Consider the following 26,618-nt stretch of genomic DNA (forward strand, 5'->3'; position numbering starts at 1 on the left):
AGGTATTACTTAATGTAACAGAGTTCACTCAGCTAGCTCAAAGTATGTCCTTTCGGGGCAATATGGATACCAGACGGTCTGCTACCGTAAAATCACTATTTGGTAGTGCAAAAGTTTTATTTACCGATGATGAAGACGACCAGGACGTTCAGCTGATGGTAATTGATACGCCCTGCCCATTATAATGCAGTGCCGCTCAGGATTAGCCTCCTACTGTGTTCGCTACTCATACTTATAGCTCGTCGTCAAGCCCTGCCGCATTTACGAACCGTAGTATATTAGGATTACAAGCAACACCCGGAAGCAGGGTGTAGTAGCTAAGGATGGTGTTACGTTTATGTATTAGTGGGCCGCAATCACAGAACAGATAGATTTTCGATTTTTATTCCGATTACACTGAGGTGCATGTTTAGGCGACAGTGCTCAGTTAGCATCCTGGTGAGTATGCATAAGATTTTCCTGCTCAGTGATAGAGCTTCATTCGTATTTCTTTTTTTGAATACTTTTATCAGTGCTTCAGATGATGTTTCAATTTGTTCGCATTAAAAATTATGAAAGTAGAATCTTCCAAGCGCAATCATGGTGCCAGAGCCCAAAAGTTTGGGTTTTCAATAAGTGGCACTGCAATGTAGGTAGTCATTTGTACGATATACGACTTTCACCATCCGGTAAACATATATATTTGATGACCTTTATAGCCGAGTGGTTAGCGATCCTACCTAAGGTTAGTAAAGCTAGAGGTCCCGGGTTCGAATACCGGTAGGTGCAAGCATTTATATGATGAATATGGATGTTTGTTTCCGAGTCATGGATGTTTATATGTATGTTTAAGTTAGTATATTGTATTAAATATATCGTTGTCTTGCAACCCAATATAGGCTATATGTGCCTAATTTGGGGCAATTAGTTTGTGTAAAAAGTGTGTCAATATTATTATTATATTGCTCGTTACGTCAATTATTATATAGTATTAATATTATTATTTCATTATTATATTAACATTAAGATGTTTCTTATGCATCGTTTGGACCAATGGTTGCTATTGCCGTCTAAAGACTCTTATACTATACTGTTATCACATTAATAACAAAAGCTTGTGCCTAAGGAAGTATCGAAGTTAAGATATTTAATAATTGTTCGATGCAGAAAAAAACCCTCTTCACAAATGTATACATATAAATATGTTCTGCTGTGTTTCGGTTTAAACCCTTTAAGTGCTTGATCTAATCACAAATGAACTAGGCGTATGCAGTGTCGCTAAGTCTTTTCAGTATCCACCTGATCAATTCTCCACAAAACAATCGGTAGCCATAGGTACCTACTAGATCTTTTCTTAGCTGACAGTTCTTAGTTCTTATCACAAATGATTTAAGTTTTCTTTAGTTTTAATTCCGCCAATATTATTGTAGTACCATATATTTATTATAGATAAATATTGGCGGAATTAACACTAAAGAAAACATAAATCATTTGTATAGTTCTTAGCAGGCTAAATTCTGACACTGGTATACTCAATTTAAGCGATGGATGGATTATAAATATCCGTTAATTACCGCCACAGGTTGGTTAAGAGATGTAGCTAGACCATTGTTATTATTCTCAGAGTAACAGTGCGATATAGTGAGATAGGGGTCGTATACGATACGCTACGTTCCTAAAGACTCAAATCATAATGTCACTGTGATAAAACAAGCAACGAAATAGACTATCTGAAATTAGTTTGGGTCATTGACTTTATCATGTTACATTACATTCTAAATATACATAGACAAAGACTAGTAGCTACTTCAAGTATAATGTCTTCGTGAGAAAAGAAGTGTTTGGTTTGGCAAACAGCTTATAAGGAAGTACAGTGGAATTAATTAAAATTAACAATAAATTGAAACATTAATTGTTTATATTCTCACTGATTATTCCGAACTAGGTAGCAGAGACTCGAAAGAACACTAAATAAATTTAACGACTATAATCATGATCCTTAATTAACATTGAAAAACTGTAATTTCATATTCGTTAATATCTATTAGTAAGTAGTACTAGTTAAAATAATTATTAAAAATTTAAGTAGTGTGTTGCTCCTTAAAACTTATGTCTATAAATAAGTATTTGTGTGATATAAAATAATAAATGATGTAGTTTTTAAAAACGTAGGAAACTATAGGTCCATAATGTAGGTAGGTATGTTACTCTTCAAAACTTATGTTAATATTATTTGCTTTAAGTAAAACTATAAAGTAGATTTAAAAAAAAATAAGAAACTGTAGGTTAATAATGTAGATAGTATGTAACTCTTCAAAACTTATGTCTATAATGAAGAATTTGTCGTATATAAAATAATTAATGACGTCGTATTTAAAAATCTATAGGTCTATATTTTAATAATTGTTTCTCAGCTAATATAGTTATAAATGACTGTTTGTTCCTGCATAAAAAAATTAGTTTAACACTACCTCTATATAAACGATGTGATATAAGTACATATTATTTTTAAAAAAGTCAGCAATTTATCCAGAGTTTATTCTCACGCGCATTTTTGTTGCCTGACGTCATAAACCTATCTCTCTTTGACCTATTATAGGTAAGAGAGTGTTAGGAACCTCAAATTACTTTCTACCACGATTAGTTATGCATGTGTCGCGACCCGTGGCCTTAGAGACTCGTTATCTAAAGTACATGGCTATCCAAATGAAACACCATAATTCCTATTCGAAATTCATTGCTATTTCTTGGACTCAACGCAACAGTAATGTATGGTTTTGCGCTATTTATTGCAATAATTTACGTCTCAATTGGTGGAAAATTGGAAACAAGAAACATCCTTGGAGTTTTATAAAACTTTATATTTAAAACGAATGCAAGTTCTTTTTATCTATAAGTGTTTATGTTGTCTTTAATTATAACTTAGCTATATAAGGCAAAGCTCCTATTATGTGTGCCAAATAACGATATAATATTTTATACAATATACATACTTAATCATGTATAAGTATATATAAACAATCATAACACGGAAACAAACATTCATATTTGCAAATGTTTGCGCCTACCGGGATTCGAACCCGGGGCTCCTAGGTTATTGAGTCAGGGTCACTAACTTCTGGGTCCTATGTGTCGTCAGTAACTTACCTCGGTAGTCGTTGATGGCAACGACGAGTGTAAGCGTGGAGCCAAGTGGCACTATCCCGGAGACGGGAGGTGCCCAGGGACCTTTTCCAGCCTGGATCTCCATCCAGCAATCCACGTTATCCCCTAAAATTAAACGTTTCTAAGTGCCTTGTAGTATGATATTTTCTTTAATTAACATGAGTTTGAGCTTCTACGTGGATGACCGATATAAAATAAACTAAAAGAAAATATATAATTTTATAAATTAGCTTAATATAATCATCAATTAATATCGAACTTCAAAACTTCGGTTTGCTATCTTGTAGCATTACCAGGCAGCCCTTGAATGACAAATAATTTGGTTGATTAGGATACGTTCTATATGTGTATAAATAGCCTTTGACTAGACTAGCCAGTATTAAGAAAATGAATGTTTACTTTTGACCACACTTAAAAAGATGTACTTATTTGGCATAGCAAATAAAAATAGCTCCAAACTATCGCTTGATATAGCAACGTATACAACACAGAAAAAATTCGCCTTATCGCAACAATATGGCTGCATGAAGAATCTATAACACCTATATTGAACAATTTATGTAGTACCCTGACATTTAAGTTATCAGAAATTGTCAACGGCTGAATAAATTAAAGACATCGCTTCACACTACATAATAAAAAAAAATATCGTTTAACTTCATGTGTGTCGGAATAAAAAAAATTTTAAACGTGTACCTCTAAAGTCTAGTTGAACAACATCCAAATCGGCGATAACCATCGGTGGCTTTGAAGCTGTCTTCTCGTAATCGTTGAACCATTCGCAGCGAAGCCTCTTCGCTTCATCCCAAACCTCGAGCAGATCCTTGTCGTATTGTACTACTACGGTATTTTCATAAAACTGGCCGTGAAGATCTGTAACGACAGAATGATTTATGTATAAGGGCGGATTCTACCAACCAGCGGCTAAGTTTGAAAGCGAGCAGTTGCTTAAAACGTAGTGGATTTCGGCTATCTCCGTTTTTTACAAGATAATAGCTGTCATCTGTTAATCTATCAATGACTGCACGTTTCATACAATCGAGTGAATCACGTTTTTCTTAGAGTGTTTTGCTAAGCTGGAGTACGTTATCTCGGTATTGTTATTATCCTGTGCTTAAAAGTGAATGATGAACATAGAGTGAACGAATGTATAGACTGACAAATATCCATTTTCTATTGTTCCTTCTAACGTGACTTGAAGTGAAATGTCAAATGTTAACAGCTTGTTTATTTTTATTCGTCTTCCAGGTGACAAGTGACATCTCTGCTCTGTCAACTGTTATTCTCAGCTTAACCTTATACACCGGCAAAATCGTCCATGTAAATATTTACTCGCGTAAAGTTATATTATTCTTAGGTTAGTGGTTGGTAAAATGAAAAATTTGTTTTAATCTTAGAAAAGCAGTAGTTACTCGCGAGTAAAAACTTATTTAAGTTTCGTCGATTCTCCTTAAGATATACAAACTACGATCCTGTTCCATTCTTGACCAGTAAATAACTTTCATTTATACTAGCTGACCTGACAGACGTTGTTCTGTTCATTATAAAAAAAAAACTCTTTCGTGTGGACCTTATCCATTCTTAGCTGACCTCTACTCGGCGGAAGGAATATTTCGAACAAATTTCAAGTCTCTACGCCTTATAGTTCCAAAGATAAAGTAATGAGTCAATATATATTAAATATATAGAATATAAAGGTAAGGCAGATTTTTATTTGTTATAAACGCTATTATCTCTGGAAGTACCAGTAGGAACTAATAATAAATAATAGCGTTCCTAACTACTGTTAGATTTGAGATTTTTTCAGTAATTGAAAAGTTAAGTTGAACAAAAAGCACATTTACATTTTTTAGCTGCTTCTTCCATTTTAAATTTTTAGAAGGTACCTACTTAGATTACTGTTTCCTGTATTTGTTGTCAGTTAGCAATATAATCATGCCAGTAATATAATCCGAAAACCAGCTTTTACTATTAACAATTCATTACTCGCAAATTCTGTCGGCAAATATAAAAGTAATTAATTAGTGGAAACATGAATTACAATTAGTGATTGAATTAAATTGTAAAATCTTTTACATTGTTTAGAACAAAGTCGCATTTCGCTGAAAGAATATAAAGATACGAGCCTACTTTCACCTGTTGGTAAGGAATATAATACAGTGCCGCTTATTTTTGATTGAACTCAAAATTCTCAGCTACATCGTAATTGCGCTCGTCAGTCTGAGGCCTAATTTAAGTAGCTACGGCGCTCTTCAAATCGAAACACAATATCAATAATGCAATCGGAAGATTATCAATATTAAGATATCAGAATTTTGGGTTGTTCAAGAATCCTGTGCGGCACTGCATTGTAATGGGCACGGCGAATCAGTTACCATCACCTGAATCACCGTCTTGATCGTCTCGTCCCTTATTTCATTAAAAAAAACCAAGCATCATTTCCAAAAAAATGTTTCTATGTTGTAATGAAAAGTCAGGTGCAAGCACGAAACTCTATAGATTTATTATTACTTTTATTTCTAAATTACATACGCGCATAGTCGAGGTTGATCGCGTTGTGGTAAAAAGTAAATTAAAAGGTCGTACGTAGGTCATCGTATATAAATCCTCACTTCTTACAAAAATACGCTAACTACGACTATAAAAGTGACACTATAATTTTTACACGCTTTATATTAGCTTCACCTGTATGAATGTTTGTTTGTAACCGACTCATTTGGGCGCGATTTTGACCCACTTTAAACGGCCAGATTTCGTTCAAACTTCGTAGATTTATCGAGGACCGATAACAGTACATTAATTTGATAAAATTATTCCATTTTTCAATTTGCAAAATAAGATTTATATTAATTTATATAATTTTTTCATCTAAATTAAGGCAGGAATTGATGTTAAACGTGTTTTTTAGTTTTTTTTTTAACTATTTTTATACTTTTTTTGTAATACAAGCAACAGTAAACAATTCTACATCGAGAGTAAATGAAAAAATAGCATTCCCAAATTACAACGCTTATGGCAACGAATCCATTCCTTTATTGAATGTAAATGCTTTTTTATTAAGAGTTCGAATAAAATGAACATAGTTTTATATCAATAAAAATCTTATACTTAATAAATCATTAATAAAAGTTATCATTCAATCGAATTAATAATTATTTGTTATTAGGAGTTTAACGAATTCAAAAGTTAAAAAATAACAAGAACGTAAAACATTCGTACCCAAAAGGACTAATTTTTAAAATCCTTATTATCGCAAGAGCTTTACGCAGATCAACTCACGCAAAAAGTTGAAAACTTCCGAAGAACGCGGATCAAAAAACGTAACTCTCAGTTGACTCAAGCGATTCTGACACATACGACCCAGCTTTACCTTCTTCAACATATACAAGCTAGGATAATAATCTTGCACGATTAACACGTTCTGTCATATTTGAACTGTATTTACTTAGGCATAGAACTAATTTTGCATTGCGTCGCTTTTTAGTTTCACTGGTTGCCGAGTGCTAGCAACTTCATACGGGGAAGGAAGCTGGTAGTTTCAGGATTGGCGTTTGAAGTCGCGTTATGGGAAAATAGTCTTTCTGGCCTCTGCTATGTCGCGCAGTTAGTGATATTTCTTAGAAACAATGCACGTGCAGCATTCGAAGAAGGAACGGGTCGCCCCGTTACACCACACTCCATAGTAGACGCGACTAGGAATCGAAACGAGAAAAAACTACACTTAGTTAAAATGAGACCGGCTTACCATACAAGTAGGGTATTTATTGCGAAATTGTTGCGAATTATCCATTACACTTCAAAGCTAAAAGAGTATTGCAAATTTATCAGATATTTTCAAAATCGTGTTCGTTAATATGTTGCATATAATATTATCATAATATATAAACAATTTGTTATGTTTTTTAAAGTGATAATACACCTCACTTCTGGGATTAATACACAAATAAAATTTAAGAAAGAAGAGAAGAAAGATTTCATGTGACGATACGTCACTCGAATGGTTAGCTCAGTTGGAAGAGCACGGAATACGAGAGGCCGTGGTTTCGGGTCCGGCGTCATTCTTAAAATGTTGTTTTCAAATTTTATTTGTGTTTTAATCCCAGAAGTAAGGGTTATTTATCATTTTAAAAAACATAACAAATTGTTTAGATTTGCAAGAGCGACATCTCAAAAAAGTAAAGTAGATCCTATAGAAGAAGCCGCAACCTGAGAGTTGAATAAAGCATACAAGATTTTATGACTATACGTCACTCGAACGGTTAGCTCAGTTGGAAGAGCACTCGCACGGAACGCGAGAGGTCGTGGGTTCGAGTCCCGCATCGTTCATAAAATTTTGTTATCAAATCAAAATATATATTAAATCCACAGTAGGTCATCCCCAAATACATTTATCTCCCACTACAGAGCCTCCGGTTCGATCCACGTCCCTATGTGTTTTCGGTTTTCGAATTCATGTACGTGTACGTGTATTCGACGGTTAAAAAACCACGGTGATTATTAACCACCAACGAATTGAGAACCTTTTTTGAAGTCGGTTAAAAAGAGACAATTGTTAGCTTCGATCAGTATTGTTTTTTTTATTTATATCTGAAAATATAAACAGCGATTATAATGGCGTAATTTTGATGTCAAGAGAAAGTGTTAACGATTTTCTTTTAACCGTCGACGAAAAGGTTAATGTTATGTGAGAGTTTTATGGGAATTTATAACACTTCTTTTACAAAGACATTACACCATTACACTTAACGGCAACGAATGGTTTTATCTTTTAAATTGCAAGAATAAAACAGAAATACCACTGATTTAAATAACATGCTTTAAATGTCGAAAAGGTTGAAATATTAACAAGGAATATAGCTCTACTTAAAGTAAATTATATTAATGACTTTTTAAGTGCGTTTTAAGTTTAATTTGATAATAAAGCTGTAACATACTGACTTTTATTGCAAGTTCTCTAGTAGAAGCGACATTTAAGGCCACCAGTTTGAAATAGATTCACAGACCATCATAAAATAACTATTGTATGATTGATGTTAATCTAAGTTTGCTTGGCATGTATATGTTTTTTTAGTATAGTACAGTATATTATAATAATTGTTACAGAAATTAAAACGTGAACTGACTATGTATTCCACTATAAGTTTGCATGCCTTATGGGTTAGGATAAGAGCACCCGTTAATTATAAGCCAGCAACATCTTATTATTACCTTATCTTGCAAATAAAGATGATTTGGAGACATATATATAAGTAGCGCAGGTTGATGATCCAGCACTTTATGAATAAAATTGTGAATTCAACGAAATTCGTCAATGATTGCTATTTTCGTGGAATAATTTTTAAATCAATAATAAACCAGTTGGGTTGCACCTAGAGCCTAGCAAGCCTAGCAAGCCTAGCAAGCCTAGCAAGAACAAACATGTTAAGTACCGATTTAGTAAAAAATGAGTTGCACCATTTGATAATAATTTTTAGATGACGTTTAACTACGCTATTGTTAATGTTAAATAGCTTAATAGCGACTTGTCAAAAGCTTCAAATATTTATTCGATATTGACTTGAAATTTCACTTATGAACTTTATAGTTAAAGCCAAGGAATGCGATGGTGCAACACATTCCGCAGTCAGTATATTCAACGTTACTGTTAACATTAAATTTTAACTATAACTTAGTACTTGGTAATTACAAAATAATTTACAAATAAAAAAATAATATTACTACGTTTACTAATAATATATGTAAAGTTCATATATTTATAGCTCTTCTGGATTTTACTGCGTTTAAATAATTGAAAATAATTAGTTTAAAATATCCTAACAGAAGCAAGGCATACATGTTTTTAAATAGGGCTTTAAGCGGAAGCAGCCATCGAGGAATGCGGCATCGCTAACGTTTTCCATTCATTTGTCATATAAATTATCCTCTAAGTGGCTACAATAGGGCGCCTGCACACTAAACACAACCGCACGACACTGAATAACTTACAATCTATTCAAGTGACAAAGATTTCATACTACACTGATTTTTCTTATGGAAAAGGAGGTAAAACGCATTTGGGTGACCCGGTGTTAAGTGATCACCGCCGCCCACACTCATCCGCAATACCCGAGGAGCACGAGCGTTGCCGGCCTTTAAGGAAGGTGTATGTGATTTTTGAAGGTACCTATTTCGTATCGTCCCAGAAACACCGCACAAGGAAGCTCATTTCAAAGCTTTGTGGTATCTGGAAGAAAGTTTCTTGAAAACCGCACTGTTGAGTATCGCCACACATCCAGATGGTGGAGATGATATCCTAATTTGTTGGATGTCATGCGAAGATGGAATTCGCCGGCAGAAATAAGGCAAACTGTTCTTCAAAACACTCCCCGTGATATATTCGATAGAAGGCACACAATGAAGCAACGACGATCTAGCCGTTCACAGAGTACGTGATCCCCGACAATTCGAGGCGGCGCTGCAATTGTGTGCTAAGTGGAATTAAATTAATCAAAATTCATTAGTGCACACGCCATTCAAACCGATTCAGACTTTGTTAACATACATAAAAAATAAATAATTGGCCGGCCTCGTAATATAAGTACTTTCAATAATAAAAGTAGCTTAAATAGTCTTTTAAGCAATATAGTTGAATAGATCCAGCGATATAAGTGCCTAAACCTTATAATTCAAAGGGGCTGTGAGTTAGTAATGAAAACCTTTTTTGAATTTTGTACTGAACATAACATTTGATGTCAAGATTTATTGAAACAATTAAATGAATATTTTTACAACTACTAGTCGCAAATATAACGTTTCAGTTAGCCAAGCCTTGATTATTTTTTAATGTAATTAGAGGATAGACAAGAGTGCGAGATTGGGTAAGCAATTGGGACTGCCAGTACTCTCCTGGAATACAAGAGGAATTACTGGAGCGTTGCTGGTCTTTTAGATAGGTGGACAAGCTTTATACAAAACTTATAAAATACTGTAGGCGTTACAACCTACAAAAGTACATTAAATTAATGAAATACGTCATATTATTATGATAAAACTACTACTAATTGGGGGTTTCATCGCCATACCTTTATACTTTTTAAATTGAACGAAAATTGACATATTAAATTTGACATGAATATTACTGTTTTATTAGAATTATAATGGTATTGCTTAGTTTATAATACTTAATGGTTAGGTTCAATTTTGTATAAAATAAAAGTTTATACTACATATATTTGCATGCCTTGTAGGTAGAATTTTGTGGTGCCCATGGTGCCTATGCCAAAGTTAAAATGTGAAATATCAAATTAGTATCGAATATTTATTTGAAACTTTTGACTGGTCGCTATTTAGAAGATTGGATGGTTACAATTAATAGTTAAAGTTATGACGCTATCTAAAAATTGTCAAATGGTGCAGATCATGTTTTGCTTCACTGATATTTGTTATTGCTAAAATTAACTCAAAGTCAAAAAATCTTTATTCACTGTAAAACTTTATAAGTTATTTAGTGCAAGTCAGGATGAAGTACAAAAGTTACAATTGAATGCTTCAAATGAGTATAACAATATTCCTTAACAAAATTTAGAATTCCAACTATCTTTATCATTCAAATAATCTATCACGCTATAATAGGCCTTAGATGTTAATTTTTTTTTTTTCGATACATTTAAATTTTTTAATAGGTAACATTTTAATTTTATTTGGGAGTTTATTATAAAATACAACACAATCCACTTTAAAAGATTCAGTAATTTTACGGAGCCTAGTAGATGGAATTGCGAGTTTATGTTTGTTTCGAGTATTGAGACTGTGTACATCACTATTCTTTTTAAATTGGCTAATATTTTTATGGGCGTATAGGAGGTTCTCGTATATGTACTGGCAGTGTACTGTCATAATATTTATTTCATTAAACTTTTCTCTCAATGAATCCCTTGAATAGTTGATGAAATACCAGAAATTAAAATAATAACTTACCCTACAAGCATATGAATCTGGCATACGAAATTGAATACTTCATTATTCATTTGATAATTATTAATATAATTTAAATTATAAAAAAACATATAACTACTTTATTTTCATATCTTAAATTCGTCTGTTTGTTTTTTATTGATATACTAAACGGCTAGAGCTAGTTTAGAGCTTTAAATTACTGCAAAAAAAATGTTTTCAAATTATCAAATTTATCTTGCGTAAATCTAATGACCCAAAAATACAATTTCAACTGCACTTATCGAAAGTTATAGTAAAAATTGAAGACTAATATACATGAAGATGCACCAGATTTAGGCGGAAATATTCATAGAATCAACTTAATTTTTTCGAAATTGACAAACATTATTAACTTTATAACAGGGCAACTGTCCCAAATAATTTGCAGACAGCTTTTGTTTGAGAATATTATCGCTAGGCCATATTAAGCATAGATCTTTATAATATGAAACATCCAGACGTGTAATCGATTTGACAGGTGCCCCAAGGTCTGGTACGTACCTCTATCAGAGGATAAGTTTGGCCTTACAAAGAAGTAACGTTGCCAGCTTCATTCACCTTACCTACTGACCTTCTTCTCTTCGCGATATACTATTTGTAATTTAATAATTTTAATAGATTATTTAAGTTTTATTTTATTATTTTTTAATAAAAGATTATTTAAGTTTTATTTTATTATTTTTTAATAAACAGAGTGTTTACATTTTGTTTATTTTATTACTTATGTATTAAATAAATTGTACTGTTTGTTTCCCGCATAAAAAAAAATAAAGTATTTAAAAAAAATAAGAAACGTATATTATATCTAAGTAAAATCATTTCGCGTTATAGTTATTACTAGATTGATTATATTTGCTAAATGAACAGTTACAGTTAATGCTAACATTCTGAAGTACACCCTGTAGAGGCACTTTAAGAAGACCTCAGTAATAAATACTTCAACTTCTTAGCGTGCTTGGAACAGATTCATCAATAATGCTTAAAGACTTGTGCAATTAAGGATTCTATTAAGCATCAACTCACCCACATCAAGTGCTTATCTTATAAACGTAATTTATATTCAACTTTATTTCGATTGCGATTTTATTTCTGTAGTAAACTTTTCTAAATTTCCCATAAAAAATTAATATTGGGAGGCCCTTTTGCACAGGATGTCGGCTATATTATGGGTATCACAACAGCGACTATTTCTGCCCTGATGCAGAAGTAGAAGCATTTTGGGTTGTTTCAAGAATCCTGAGCGGCACTACATTGTAATGGGCAGAGCGTATCATATACCAACAGCTGAACGTCCTGCTGGTCTCGTCCCTTAGCGTCATAAGAAAAAAAATTACTTTATTCTTGTAATACCAACTTTAAAAGGTGTTGCATGAATATACTTTATATTACTTCTCAGATTGATCTGACCTGGGCCGGTAGTGTGTTATTTATATGCGGCAGCTAAAGTTGTGTGAAAACCGATTCTAATTTTCTCTTCTTTCGTGATAAATATAAAGAAATTCAAATAGAATTCTATTTTTAAAACTATAGTGACTGTTGGTGAACGTCTTGGAATTGATCAAATAGAACATTCCGGGATTAAATAACTAAAATCTAGTCAACAGTACCGAGAATCAGCCAAGTCTGTGTGGACAACACCAACTGAATCAACTGCATATAGAGATCTTGCCTACAAGTTAGTGTTAAACATTCTTAATAACTGCTGACAAAGCTATCTAAATAAAAGGGTTTAAATTCGATTCGTAGCCTTAAGTAGGTTAAGACATCATTGCCAATACGAATTCATTATAAGCGTCATATGAAGTTTGAAGTTTCCGAATTTATAAGATAATTATGATCAGCCATCGACATTGCGATGCGCATAAATTTAAAAAAAGAATAGCTTAAATTATACTCTATAATATCAGCTATATGACGGTCAAGTCGTTACAGAGAATGATAAATCTCATGTAGTTTAGTAGCATTCAAACATAGATAACTCTTATGTCTAATATTAAAAAAAAAAATATATATAAAAATGAATTGCTGTTCGTTAGTCTCGCTGAAACTCGAGAACGGCTGGACCGATTTGGCTAATTTTGGTCTTGAATTATTTGTGGAAGTCCAGAGAAGGTTTAAAAGGTTAATATATATGAAAATGCTCGGAATTAAATAAAAACAACAATTTTGTTTTTCCTTTGATGTGTCCCCTGTGGCCTGGTCCCGAAATCAAATTGAAAGAATAGTTTCAAATGAATAACTTATTAAATTTTTTATATATATCGAACTTTCACAGGAGGTAAAAATAAACTTAATTTTAGCTAACTATATCAGATTATTTTTATGTAGATTGATAAATCACAAATTAAATTTCTGAAAGCAAACAATTTTATTTGACATTTGAAATTGAGTAACAGACTGTATATATATATATATATATATATATATATATATATATATATAATAACAATATTATAAAAATACATTATAGTAGAAAAAAATTGTAATATGCAGTATTATGCATTATAGTGTATTTAATAATATGTGTAATTTATTAATACCGTCATTTTTATTCTTATTTGAATTATGATAATTTGCAAAGATTAAAACTGGAATGTGGCTTCATGGGAAGGAAGGCGTAAGTGTCGACAAAATAATGTAAGACATCGAAATAACATATCAACTTTCGTAAGGGCCAGAAAATTATAGTTGAAACGAATTCAAAATTGAATATCTTTAACCGAATGTCCAATGCAGAACTTGGTTAAAATTACCAGCATTAAACACGAGAGCACATTAAATTTGAAAACACTTAATTCCTCGTCATATTTCCTTTATGATTTATAATTATTAACTTAACAAGGCATTAAGCGTGTTTTTACGCGCATGTTGAAATATCGCCGGATCGGCCGCGGCCGGCGAAGTGTTCGCAAGTAAAATATTTTATGAATGCACGCCACGCCACTTTTCGTTTTTCTCTTTAACATTGAATACAAATAACATCTTTATTTAGCGCTACGGTATCCTGTAATTGCATTCCATTTATTTATCTTTGCGTTTGCATATGCCCAACGTGGGTCTCACTGGATGAAAAGACTTCTAATTAGTCTACTTCTAATAATATCTATATAGATCTTTTGTATCAATGCGCATAATCAAATTAGTTACTTCTGTGAATGTTTGCGTTTGTGACTGTATACCTTTGATTTTTCTTTTTGTTATTATTGTATTTGTGAACCATGTGTTAGGACGCATCTATATTTATATTTTGTATCTCTTTCCTATATTGTTCAGTTCTTGTGATGTGTTTGTTATCTTTCCTTGTAATAATAAATAAATAAATAGAGTTGTGTGCTATTTTGATAAGATTTTGAAGTAGAAGCTTATGAGCGTTCAAGTAAGTGGTTATCGAATCAAACTGAGCCATCACACTTGGCTATGAAATGCTCGTTTGGGATCTCACTGCATACACACCTCTCAGGCTGATTTGATTATTTTAGATATATAAGACCTTTCGGAACGGGTGTATTTTTTCTATAAGCCTGAAAATCTCCATCTAAGTGTTCATTGTACATGATATTCCAGACTGTCACCACCTATCGCCGCCTACTCAAACATATAATCACTTAATTTATAATAACTAATGAAGAATTAAGACTTTATATTATGGATGATTTTTTTTGGACTAGTCAACTTACATGATTGGTTGACTCACACCCAACGTTTTCATAAATAATTAAAAAATACCTGTTTTTAATTTTAAAAAAAATTGTGGACAACAAATGGGTTTAGTGTCGGTACCTACCGCTTAAGCTCATGTATATTTCATGTACATATTGTGCTCACTTTGCTCCTATTTTGGCAATTTTACGCATTTGATATCCTTTTCTTGCGGTTTTCTACCTACAGTCAATTCTAAATATAAACAATAGAAGACAGACCGACTAACCTTTCCCCGAGGTATATTCCCATACTAGGTTCTTTAAGATAATTGATCGACTACAATAATAAATAAGCATAACTTACCAGGCTTGGTTCCACACTTGGCATACGCGATCCTGAAGGAGAAGAATGTCTGCCCAGTTGATGGAGGCACGTACACACACCGGGGATCACCGTGTTGTCCTGAGGAAAAGTTAATGTTATTTAGAATAAAATGTTATTGTACAAAGACTGGCTTATGTAATAAATTGGGCTAAGTAAACTTTTGACAAGTTGATACCTAGAAGGATTAATATGAAACTGTCAAATAGTGTGATTGCGTTTGTGGAATTTTTTCTTAAAAAAATATAATCGTATTTTTTATGTATTTTAAAGCTTAATACTTTTTTAAACAAATAAAACTGAAAATAAAATTTTATGAAAGATGCGGGACTCGAAACCGCGAAATCTCGCGATCCGTCTGAGCGCTCTTTCCAACTGAGCCAACCGTTGGAGTGACGTTACGTTTATAAAATCTTTTATGCATTGTTCAACTTGCAGGTTGTGGCTTCATTTGTGTAATTAATCCCAGAAGTGAGGGTTTTCACATTAGAAATATAACAAATTGTTTAGATTTGCAAGAGCGACATCTCAAGTCAATTTCCTAATATGCAAATATTGGGCTTGAGCAGGTTATCAACTGTAAAGTAGTTTTTTAAAGATTAAAATGCCTACGTGTCTTAGCTCTGGATCTCGCGACACAAGGCAATGTACAGTACTGTCGAAGGATGATACACAAGTTACCCTAATATTTTTATTATATAATATTATTAAAATACATATATTATCGTAAATTGATTACTTTCGAAAATTTTGCCGTGCATCAAATAACTACCACCGCTTCGGAAACGAATAGCGCACTGAGAGAGAAGAAGACGGTTCAAGAAACTCTCACAGTATTATATTTGTGTTCTTATAAAAAAAAACGAATAAACATTTTTACAATAATATACTGTGTCAAATAATGTAATATTAATTTTATCCCAAACTTTAAGATCGCTTAGATATTCCACTGTTAAGTAAGATTTATAACAGAGCCATTTATCATTGAAGCATTTAAATTGATGTACAGATAATTTCTGAACCGCCAGAACTCTTAAAGCTATCTTGTATTATATGTAGTAGCCAACTAGAATAATTTGTAAAAATATCTTATTTCTAAGGTTGTAACAATAATGTTTCACATCAATAACTAATATTACAATCGGAAGGTCTCTTCCTGTTCTCTGAGTAACGTTATTGAGTGAATGTTATTTAGAGCAATGACGTGCAATTTAAAGGTTTTTTTTAATGGAATACAAACGAGCGTACGGGTCACTTTGTGTTAAGTGATCACCACCACCTACATTCTCATACAACACCAGATGAATCACAGGAGCGTTGCCTGCCTTTAAAGAAGGTGTACGCGCTTTTTTTGAAGATACCCATGCATCGTCCTGGAAACACCGCAAAAGGAAGTTCATTTCACAGGTTTGTAGTACGTGGAAGAAAGCTCCTTGAAAACCACACGATCGTGGGGATGATATCCTAATTTGTGGCGTGTCGTGTGAAGGTGGAGTTAGTTGGCAGGAATCAGGTGAAACAGCTCTTCGGAACACTCTCCGTGATAAATGCTCTAGAAGACACACAATGGAGCGACGTCTCTACGCAACGCCAAGTGATCCTGCCGTTTACAGAGCACTGGGTCTCAGACTATTCGAACTGCTAGGCGTTGCACACGGTCAAATGGATCGAGCTGGAACTGGGGTGCACGGGACCAGAGATGACAACAATTATCCATATGTGGCCGAACCTTCGCTTTGTAGAGCGCTTTAATGTGGGCCGGCTTGAAAAAATGCCATTCTCTATATATGACCACGGAATTGGCAATCGCTCGAGATTTCGAGACCCAGATTTGGAGATTATTGTTCGATTAGTAACTAATCCCATTATTATATAACGTATGTATATTTCTAGATCATCGTCGAACAAAAACAGAAATACAATTAAATTGTGTCTAATCATTTTAATTGTGCTGTAGTGCGTAGCAGGGCGTTAATTAACAATTAACTCATATGTGTGTACCGTTAATTACGTTTTGGGCTTATTTACTTTCTCTAACCTTACCGATTTCTCTATTTTTTAAATGAACACTTTTTAGGCACGCTAAGCACTTTATTGTGTAGATATTTGACATATTAATGAATGAGCGTTGAGCTGTCACGCTTGACTAAGTAACGCTTGTTTGGATAAAGTCAGCTCGAGTTAATTCCTTAGGCGACGAGCCGTCAGGAAAGTTACCAGAGTAATTTATGTTCAATTATAATTATATTGTAAATGCTATAAGGTACTTTATGAATAAACTACAACAAAGTAATAATTCAAAATCATATTATTTATCGTTTTATGTAGTTTTCTAAGCAGCCGTGTGGTCTTATGCACACACATCGTTTTTTATAACAAAACATTAATTAAGGGGATCACTCTTAGACAGTAATTGTCTATTTAATTCACCAATTAATTTGACACACATCCCGACTTCGATTTAGTTCTAAATTTAATTCATATGTTAATCGAAGCAGCATATTTTTTTTTATAAACATCCGGTCAGACAGTAAGCAACCTCAATGAATATCCATTAGTATCTCCTTAGAGAACGAAAATTCTTCAGCGGTTGTAGAGACACGAACAATTGTGACAGTATATAAAATATGCGAGGTTGGCCCATACATAAAGGTAATAAATAGTTAATACACATTTTATGCACATTTTAACACACATTTACACTAAGGGAAGATTACGACAAAATAAAACAGAACAAAATGTTTCATTATAGAACTACAAAATGATTTCATAGATTCAATAATTGTAAGTAACACGCGAAAAATAATTAAACGCTTAAAAAATTATAATAATTATGGACGCATCGTTTGGAACACTTTCACACAATTCATTATATCGATCACGGATGTTGCACAAAGTACCCGATGCACTAACAAAAATGATACCCAATACAGTTTCGATTAAAATGGATTTTAACGCGCTTTTAACCAAAGATTTATTAAGATTTTGAAAACACTACTTTAAGTTATAAGTTTATAACAGAATCCGGTTACCTTGTATTGTTAATTCATACTTTTTTATTAATTTATTTTATTGCTTATGTAATATTAAGTACCTTTTGAGGTTTGTAGACTAATTTTGCAATAATACAGACGTCAATGGTTTTGACTGCTACGAAACCATTTTATATTTTTTTTTATATATACATTTTAAAAAATAAAAGTTATGTGGCCCTAGTTATGCGCCCCTAAGTTTGAAGACATCAGCCCATTTAATTTATTTAATTCATTTGTAATATCTGTATCTTACTTATCTTAATATATATAATTTTCGTGTCACGTTGTTTGTCCGCGATGGACTCCGAAACTAATGAACGGATTTTATTGGGGACTACTTCATGGAGTACAGTTTCGTCCAACTTGAGAGATAGGATAGTTTTTATTTTGATTTGGAACCCATAATTATTTTTATTTACAACTAGTTGACCCGACAGACGTTGTTCTGTATATAATAAATAAAATAATGTTTTTTATTAATTTGTCAATAATATAATATCATAACATCAAAAATTACTTCGTAAAATATGCACCCTGCTGTCGTAATGAAATTGTTTCACAGCAGAACTGTCAAACCGTGCGTCAATAAATTCTCTCATAGAAATTATGTATGGACACATCAAAGGAAAAACCAATTTGTTGTTTTTATCTAATTTAGCAGCATTTTCCTATTTATTCACCTTTTAAACCTTCCCTGGGTTTCCGCAAATAATTTAAGACTAAAATTAGCCAAATCGGTCCAGCCGTTCTCGAGTTTTAGCGAGACTAACGAACAGCAATTCATTTTTTTATATATAGATAGATATTTGTTTTCTATAGACATATTTTCTATGAGAGAATTTATTGACGCACGGTTTTACAGTTCTGCTGTGAAACAATTTCATTATAGTTAACAACAGGGAGTATATTTTACGAAATAATTCTTGATGTAATGAAATATTATTGACAAATAAATAAATATCAGTATTTTATTTATTGTGTACAGAACAACGTCAGTCGGATCAGCTAGTACAATATATATTTTTGCTAGCGCTTTAGAAAAACAAAGAAGTATATCAGAACTACGTTATGTCAATTGATCAAAAGAAGCGAGTGTTCAATTGTAGCTAATATTAACACTCCATAGCAATTATATTTTATTGCCGGCTTGATTATGGGTGAGCTACAGTGAGCTTCCTCATAAAGCTCACTGTTGCTCAGAGGGCAATGGAGAAGGTTATGATCGGAGTTTTCCTGCGGGATCGAATCAGAAATGAGGAGATAACCCAAATGATTACGAAACTGAAGGGGCAGTGGGCAGGGCACATAGCTCGGCAGACAGGTGGCCGTTGGGGCAGTAAGGTCCTCGAATGGTGACCACGTACCGGAAGGCGTAGTGTTGGTAGGCCCCCCACAAGATGGACCGACGATCTAGTCAAGATCACCGGAGTAGGATGGATGAGGGCAGCGCACGACCGATCGTTATGGCGATATTTGGGGGAGGCCTTTGTCCAGCAGTGGACGTCTTCCGGCTGTAATTATGGTGATGATGATGATGATGATGAGATTATGAGTACCACAACAGTGCCTATTTCTGCCGTGAAGCAGTAATGTGAAAGCATTACTGTGTTTCGGTCTGAAGGGCGCCCTAGCTAGTGAACTTACTGGGAAAATAAGACTTATCATCTTATGTCTCAAGGTGACGAGCGAAGTTGTAGTGCCGCTGAGAATTTTTGGGTTTTTCAATAATCTTGAGTGGCGCCGCATTGTAATGGGCAGGGCGTATCAATCCCTCATTTTCATAAAATAAAAGATAGAGAACTTCAGTTATAGTTAACATAATTATAAAAAGCAAATTATCCATCCACAATGAGCAGTAGTATACAAGAATGAAAACATGAACATATAAATATAAACGATACTCATTCATAAGATAAAATTTAACATAACATAACAACTGGGGATTGTGGATGAATAATTTGTTGGCAAAGGAATGTATGTCTTGCAGAGTCTACGCTTGTAAGAGATCTATATTACTAACGCTATTTAATTGAGCGGCAAAATTTAACAACTAAAGACATTAATTATAGATTAAAGGATTACCTTTTAATAAAACTATAGCAGCAAGGACAATATTAATGAACCTGCTAAGTTATTATATTTATTAGTTTTAAGTCTTACAACATTTTCACTGTTTTGTGAGTGACGTATTGTTCTAATTATTAGCATTAATTGTAATCTGTGTTTTTTTAGATGCTAAACTGATCTAATTGTTAGCAGACTTTAAAAAAGGAGGAGGTTATCAATTCGATCGGTATTTGTTTATGTATGTACACTGATTACTCTGAGATTTGTGATCCGATTTACGTAATTTTTCTTTAGTTCGATGCAGAATAGATGCCATTTGGTCCCATAAATTTACATAGTTTGGCCCAGTAGTTTTCATTTTATGAACAAATGAACCTCGATGATATAATTGATTTTTGTGTACGGCTGTTTTAGGAGTTTTCATTCAGGTTGATTATATATAATAATTATTAACTGAAACTAAAAAGTAAAAAAATAAAAAAAACGAAATCAAAAACTGAAAAGTATCAAATAATATTATATTATTATTTGTACGTGCTACAAATCGATGATATCTTTGAAGTCGGTGCCAAGCCAAATGTTATAGTAAGTACCTACACTCGCCACGCGTGACTTTGAGTGGGATAGCTTCGTCTAGAACAAAACAACCCAAGCGGACAGACACGCGTGGCCAGACAACCTAAATAATTAGCGTTAGTAAGCTGTTTATAATATTAAGTTTTATTTTGTTTAGGGCTTGGCACTAACTTAAAACCTATCAATAGGTAGCACATACAAATAATAGTACTTTATATATATTAAAGGTAAAGGTTTGCATAAGAGGTGTATTAAATCAAACTTTTAGTTATTTGATACTTTTCAGTTTTTGAAGTCGGTTTTTTTAAATTAAATAGGTTTACTCCCAGCTTGGACCTTTTTAGTTTTCTTGTATTAAATCAAATCAATTTTGGCCGGACAGCCTTAATAATAACAGTAAGTAAGCTGTTTATAATCAAAAGTTTTATTTTGTTTAGGGCTTGGGACCGAATTAAAACCTATCAATAAGTAGCACATATAAATAATATCATTTTATTAATATTACAGGTAAAGGTGTATTAAATAATATTTTTAGTTACTTGATACTTGTTTTTTATTCGTAGTTTTTTTGTATATTAATATTGTATTAAAACTGAATTGAACAAGGGTGAATCACCAAATAATCCTTTCGGACTTACTAGTAAATAAGGCCAATTTTGAAAAACATGTTAATAGTAAAAAGTTGTAGAATAAGAGCGTACTGAATGTAATGAATATGCGGCAGTTGGCACGATTATTAACCTTATCGTACGAGTACGCAATCAGAGCGCTTCTAATTGTTGTATTTAATTACGAAAAGTCTCACTCACTTGTGACGAAATTATGCTCTTCTTACTTTACGTCTACGCGAAATTAATTTAAGTAATTTGTTAAAATTCTCTACATTTACACAGCAGATAACAAGGTTTTTAACTCGTTACGATAAAACTTTTTGAACCGACTTCAAAAAAGGAGGAGGTTCTCAATTCGTCGGTATGTTTTTTTTTATGTTTGTTACCTCAAAACTTTAACTGGGTGAACTGATTTTGATAATTCTTTTTTTACTAGAAAGCTGGTTCTTCACGTGTGTTTACGATTATTGTTTTTGTAGTCGGTGTCAGCCAAGGTAGGTTTGTTGGTACTACATACATAGTTATAGGTGAGATGTGCTTGAGCCGCACACACGACGCGGACGTGAGGAGGCGAGAGGCGAGAGCGGCGGGAGGACACCCGCTTTTTTTTTATTTACGATAAATATTGTCGACTTTACTTTCGATTAAAACGAGACGACATGATAATGATGTTAAATGATACGCCGTGATAACTACGATTCAGTGCCGTTCAAGATTCCCAAAAACCCAAAATATTCCTAGATTTTAAGTCAGTACCCAAGTTATTTCACTAGCTATGGAACCCTTTGAACCGAAATAAAACTAGTATTTGCACTAGGCGGCAATACCTATTGGTTCTACTTTGGTACCCAATGAAGCCCATGAAATAATTTATATTATTTAAACACGACGAATTACAAACTAATTTATTATGAATATATACAGCCATTGTAAAATACTATATTTGATTGAAAAGAGTGGCCGTTGAGTTTCTGGTTTGTTATTCTCACGGGCTCAACTTTTTACGAACAGATGGTAAATTCAGTAATTTAAAAGAAATATTTGTAGTGATGATTCAAAAGCGCTTAGCTTAAGTCTATTTGAATAAAGTTTTCTTTTGATTTTGACTCTGACAAGGAGAAGCATAATTTTTAGTACGAAACATAAAAATTACTTGTGAATTGCTCCAAGACTATCAAAACCACTGGTAGAAAATAATTATTGAGGTTCATATATTAATATGTGTAGAAATAATGTGACACTGATACATCAAAGTGAAAGTCCAATAAACTTTATTCAATTAGGCTTAAACTAAACGCTTTTAAATTGTCGCAATAAATATTTATTTTAAATTACTGAATCTACCAAATGTTCGGAAAAAGTTGAGCTCGTGTGAATAACATACAAGAAACTCAACGGGAACTACAGTATTTTAAGGTGCTGCATCAAATGTATGAATCGTGTTAAAATAATATAAAATATTTCATAAAAAGTAATAAAGAATAAACTGTATGAATATAAATTATCGCATATTGGATGCATCAACCTTTAGAGATTGAAACGGCAGTAAAGGTGCTTTCTTACCCAAGCAGACACATAGTTTAAATATGAAACTTAAATTTCGAATTACTCCTAGATCATCAGAATCACTTGAAGAAAGTAATTGATGAGATTCACCTATGCATGAGCTGTCTAGAAAAGATGTTTATTAAATATTACCTTTAGAAGAGACAATTCCTTCGAAGGGATGTGAGAATGTAAGATGTACGTCCATGTGGTCTTTCCCGCACATTACTTCTAATGACTGGATGACGGGCATGCCATCTGGCCTCTCCGTTGGCCATAGTTCTCCAGCTCGGACTCTCGTCTGTAAAACAAATATAAATTATATTGTTGGATCGGATCTTAAATGTAGGTATTATATTAAAGTATAACGACCCATATAGCCCAGTGGTTAGTAACGCTGCCTACTGAGCTAGGTAGTCGCAAACACTTCTATGATGAATATAGATGTTTGTTTCCGAGTCGTGGATGGTAAGACGTATATATGTACATTTAAGCAAGTATATTGTATTAAATATATCGTTGTCTTGCACCCATAATACAGGCTATGCCTAGTTTGGGGCAAGATAATTTGTTTAAAAGTGTGTCAATATTATTATGAAAAAAAAATACGGCTGGTAAAAGTGCAACAGCACTATCGCCACAAAAATACATTGACTGTTGTTTAAGTGTAAAAATCGAATTGAGTATTTTGAGTTAAAAAACCCTTAAGGTTACTTGCAATAAACCCATCAGAACCAACTTTTCGTGGATATTTTTCGTTCATTGAATCGGGCTTTGTTCAAGCTCCATAGGTTTTTAAATTAAAATATGGAACCTTGTTCCTCTTTTTAACAGGAGATTTATTAGAACAGTAAAAATGTAGTCAAATGTTTCGAGGATAAACTGAACAACAAACGGACCAACAGACAATATTTTTAATATTGACGATATGATATGTAAGTAAACAGTTTATTTTAAAATTGATTAGATTTTAGAATTGATTAAAGATTTTACAAGCTTAAAAGATATATACTCTAACAAGTGTAAGTCATTTTTCTGTTATGACCTCCGCTGGAACAATGCATGCACAGGCAAAAGATAGTCCAAAACACAGGCACATACATACATATTTGGAACTACTATATCAGAGTAAGAATCGTGTTTCTTGTGAATGAAATACATTCTTTGAATTTAGACAAATGCTTCATCTATTTACCAATACACATAGATTGTAAATACTTCTTTATGTAACTGTTGTGTAATAAGGGGTATTAAAACACGAATGTGTGTTGATAATAGTATAACATGAGTGTTTTAATACCTAATTATCAACACTTGCATACAAAACTTTATCTACACCCATAATATGAATCCTCTATAAAAGATTCTGAAACAGTTAGCTTACTGGTAACATTATAAAAGCCAGTCCTAGTAACCATAATATCATCCAAAGGAATGTTATGAAAACGGATGATATAATGGTGATTAGGACATTGGGTGTTTTAATGTTGGCAATAAGCTAACTGTTTTAGAATCTTTAATAGAGGACTTAAAACATGGGTATAGATAAAAAAAAAACGCTTCGAAGGTAATATCAAAGTTAATTACACCGGAGAAATTAGTAATCGAATTCATATCAAGAAATCGCTAGTGACTTGACCGAACGAAAGCGATTTGATGAATAGCGGCCGTAGATTCCAGGAAAACTCCGTGCATGTTCCCACGAGCCGGCGGGGAATTTGCGACGTGAGACAGAAGCACACGTCCTATTGAAAAAGAAAGAGACAGCGCTTACGCAACGGCAATTTACATTTTTGTGGAAAAAAATTGGACCGTCTGGAGCTTCCATTTATCTTTCCACCTGTACATTGTATCGATGTAATTAATCAAATGCGGTGCCTACATATTTCACATAGTATATATATTCTGTGTGCTGTGTGATATTCGTTGTGATTCAGTAATTCAATCTAACCTTAGTACTTGTACATAATGCGAGTATTATTTATTGATGTCTAATTGAAATATATGTTAGCGAGCACTTCTTGTAAATATATATATATTTTTTACAGTAACGGACAAGACGAGCATGACTTTCAGCTGATGGTAATTGATACTCCTGCCGAGATTGTACTGCAACTCAGAATTCTTGAAAAAACCCAAGAATTCTGAGCGGCACTACAATTGCGCTCGTCACCTTGAGACATAAGATGTTCAGTCTCATTTGCCTAGTAATTTCACTAGCTACGGCGCCCTTCAGACCGAAACACAATTATGCTTACACATTACAGCTTCATGGCAGAAATAGGCGCCGTTGTGGTACCCATAATCTAGCCGGCATCCTGTGCAAAGGAGCTCTAATCTTTACCATATGAACTTTTCGTTACATATTTGTTTTGTACGTTGCAAATAAATTTATTAACTGCACTTAACTACTACTAGTAGGCAAAACAAGTTAGTTACTGGTGTTCAAAATGTGATTTTCAAAATTCTTACTTAATTTGCTAATGTGCATATGTACCTACAGGAAACAATTTAGATGTTATTTTTTTTTCTTTATGATTTTATGGTTATAAATAGCGCGAATAGCCCTCTTCTGCATCACATAAATCCATAAACAATTCTTATACAAGTTGAACTATTCTCAAATCATAATTTATCCGAAAATAGACAGATCACACTTAATGTTACAATTGGTGGTTATAGAGTTGGTTCGTTGCCCTGTCTGTTATAACAGTAACCGTAGACATATAATATATGAGTCATCGTTATCACAATATTTGTCAATCCTCTATCAATGACCCTTACTTATAAGAAACTAGTATATTTTGACAGTAAAAAGTAAAACCATGCTAAGAAGATTCAATAAAACCAGTCGCTTAAGAAGTACTTAAGTTACTAGCAAGTAGGTACTTACTTGTCAAGCACTTGAATACATTTGAATACGCATATTACTTTCACCTTATTGTGAATTCATCATTTGATTTCCACACAATTTATGCCTGATTGATATGATATCGTTTGGCACAACTTACACTGAGTTTTAAATTACTGTCTGTCTACGTTTAAGATTTCATTCGCTTCGCAAGCTCAAAGTAATCAAGTATCTCTTATATCTTTATTTAAATCAGCTTAAACTCATGGCTTTTAAAAAGTCATTACAGTTTTCATTTAATATACTGAATCTACCGAGTGTTCTGAAAAGTTGGAGCCAGTAAAGGCAATATTTCGAGCTTAGATAATTTATTATTCTAGATAGTATTTTGTTGTTAGACAACCGATAAAAACAGGCCAGGAATATTAGCTTAGTGTGCGTGACAAGCTACGTCTTACACTCGCGATTTGTATGACACTTTGAAAGAAGAAGAAAGAAAGAAAGAAAGAAATATATTTAGAAAAAAGATTTATAGAAAAAACAAATTACAATTTGGAGTGTTTGTTACAAATTGGTCACACTTCAGCATAATGCTGATTACCGTCGCAACCAGCGCTGATCTTCCAGTGGGACCAGTAAATGACGCCACACACGAATGCCATAAGTAGCGCACGCGCACACTTTGTGTTAGTATGCGTGCATATATTTACCGGGAAAATAAAAAGAAATTTTCGTGGTTGTTGGATTTGCAAAGTTGAAGTAAAAACGCTCGAATGGATATGTTTATTGTAA

General features: G+C 33.2%; 1 protein-coding gene across 1 annotated transcript in view; it reads right to left on the bottom strand.

Moving 5' to 3' along the window:
* Nucleotides 1–26,618, bottom strand: part of LOC126975893 (uncharacterized) — a 119,400-nt gene that overhangs the window by 16,209 nt on the left and 76,573 nt on the right. Inside the window, exons 4-7 of the mRNA XM_050823999.1 lie at nucleotides 23,129–23,276; nucleotides 15,124–15,222; nucleotides 3,841–4,017; nucleotides 3,127–3,249 (exon numbers count right to left, since the gene is read on the bottom strand). Coding sequence (XP_050679956.1) covers nucleotides 3,127–3,249; nucleotides 3,841–4,017; nucleotides 15,124–15,222; nucleotides 23,129–23,276 — 547 coding nt within the window. The remainder of the gene's footprint in view (nucleotides 1–3,126; nucleotides 3,250–3,840; nucleotides 4,018–15,123; nucleotides 15,223–23,128; nucleotides 23,277–26,618) is intronic.

The sequence above is a fragment of the Leptidea sinapis genome, chromosome 38, assembly GCF_905404315.1.
Source record: "Leptidea sinapis chromosome 38, ilLepSina1.1, whole genome shotgun sequence".
Taxonomy (NCBI): Eukaryota; Metazoa; Arthropoda; class Insecta; order Lepidoptera; family Pieridae; genus Leptidea; species Leptidea sinapis.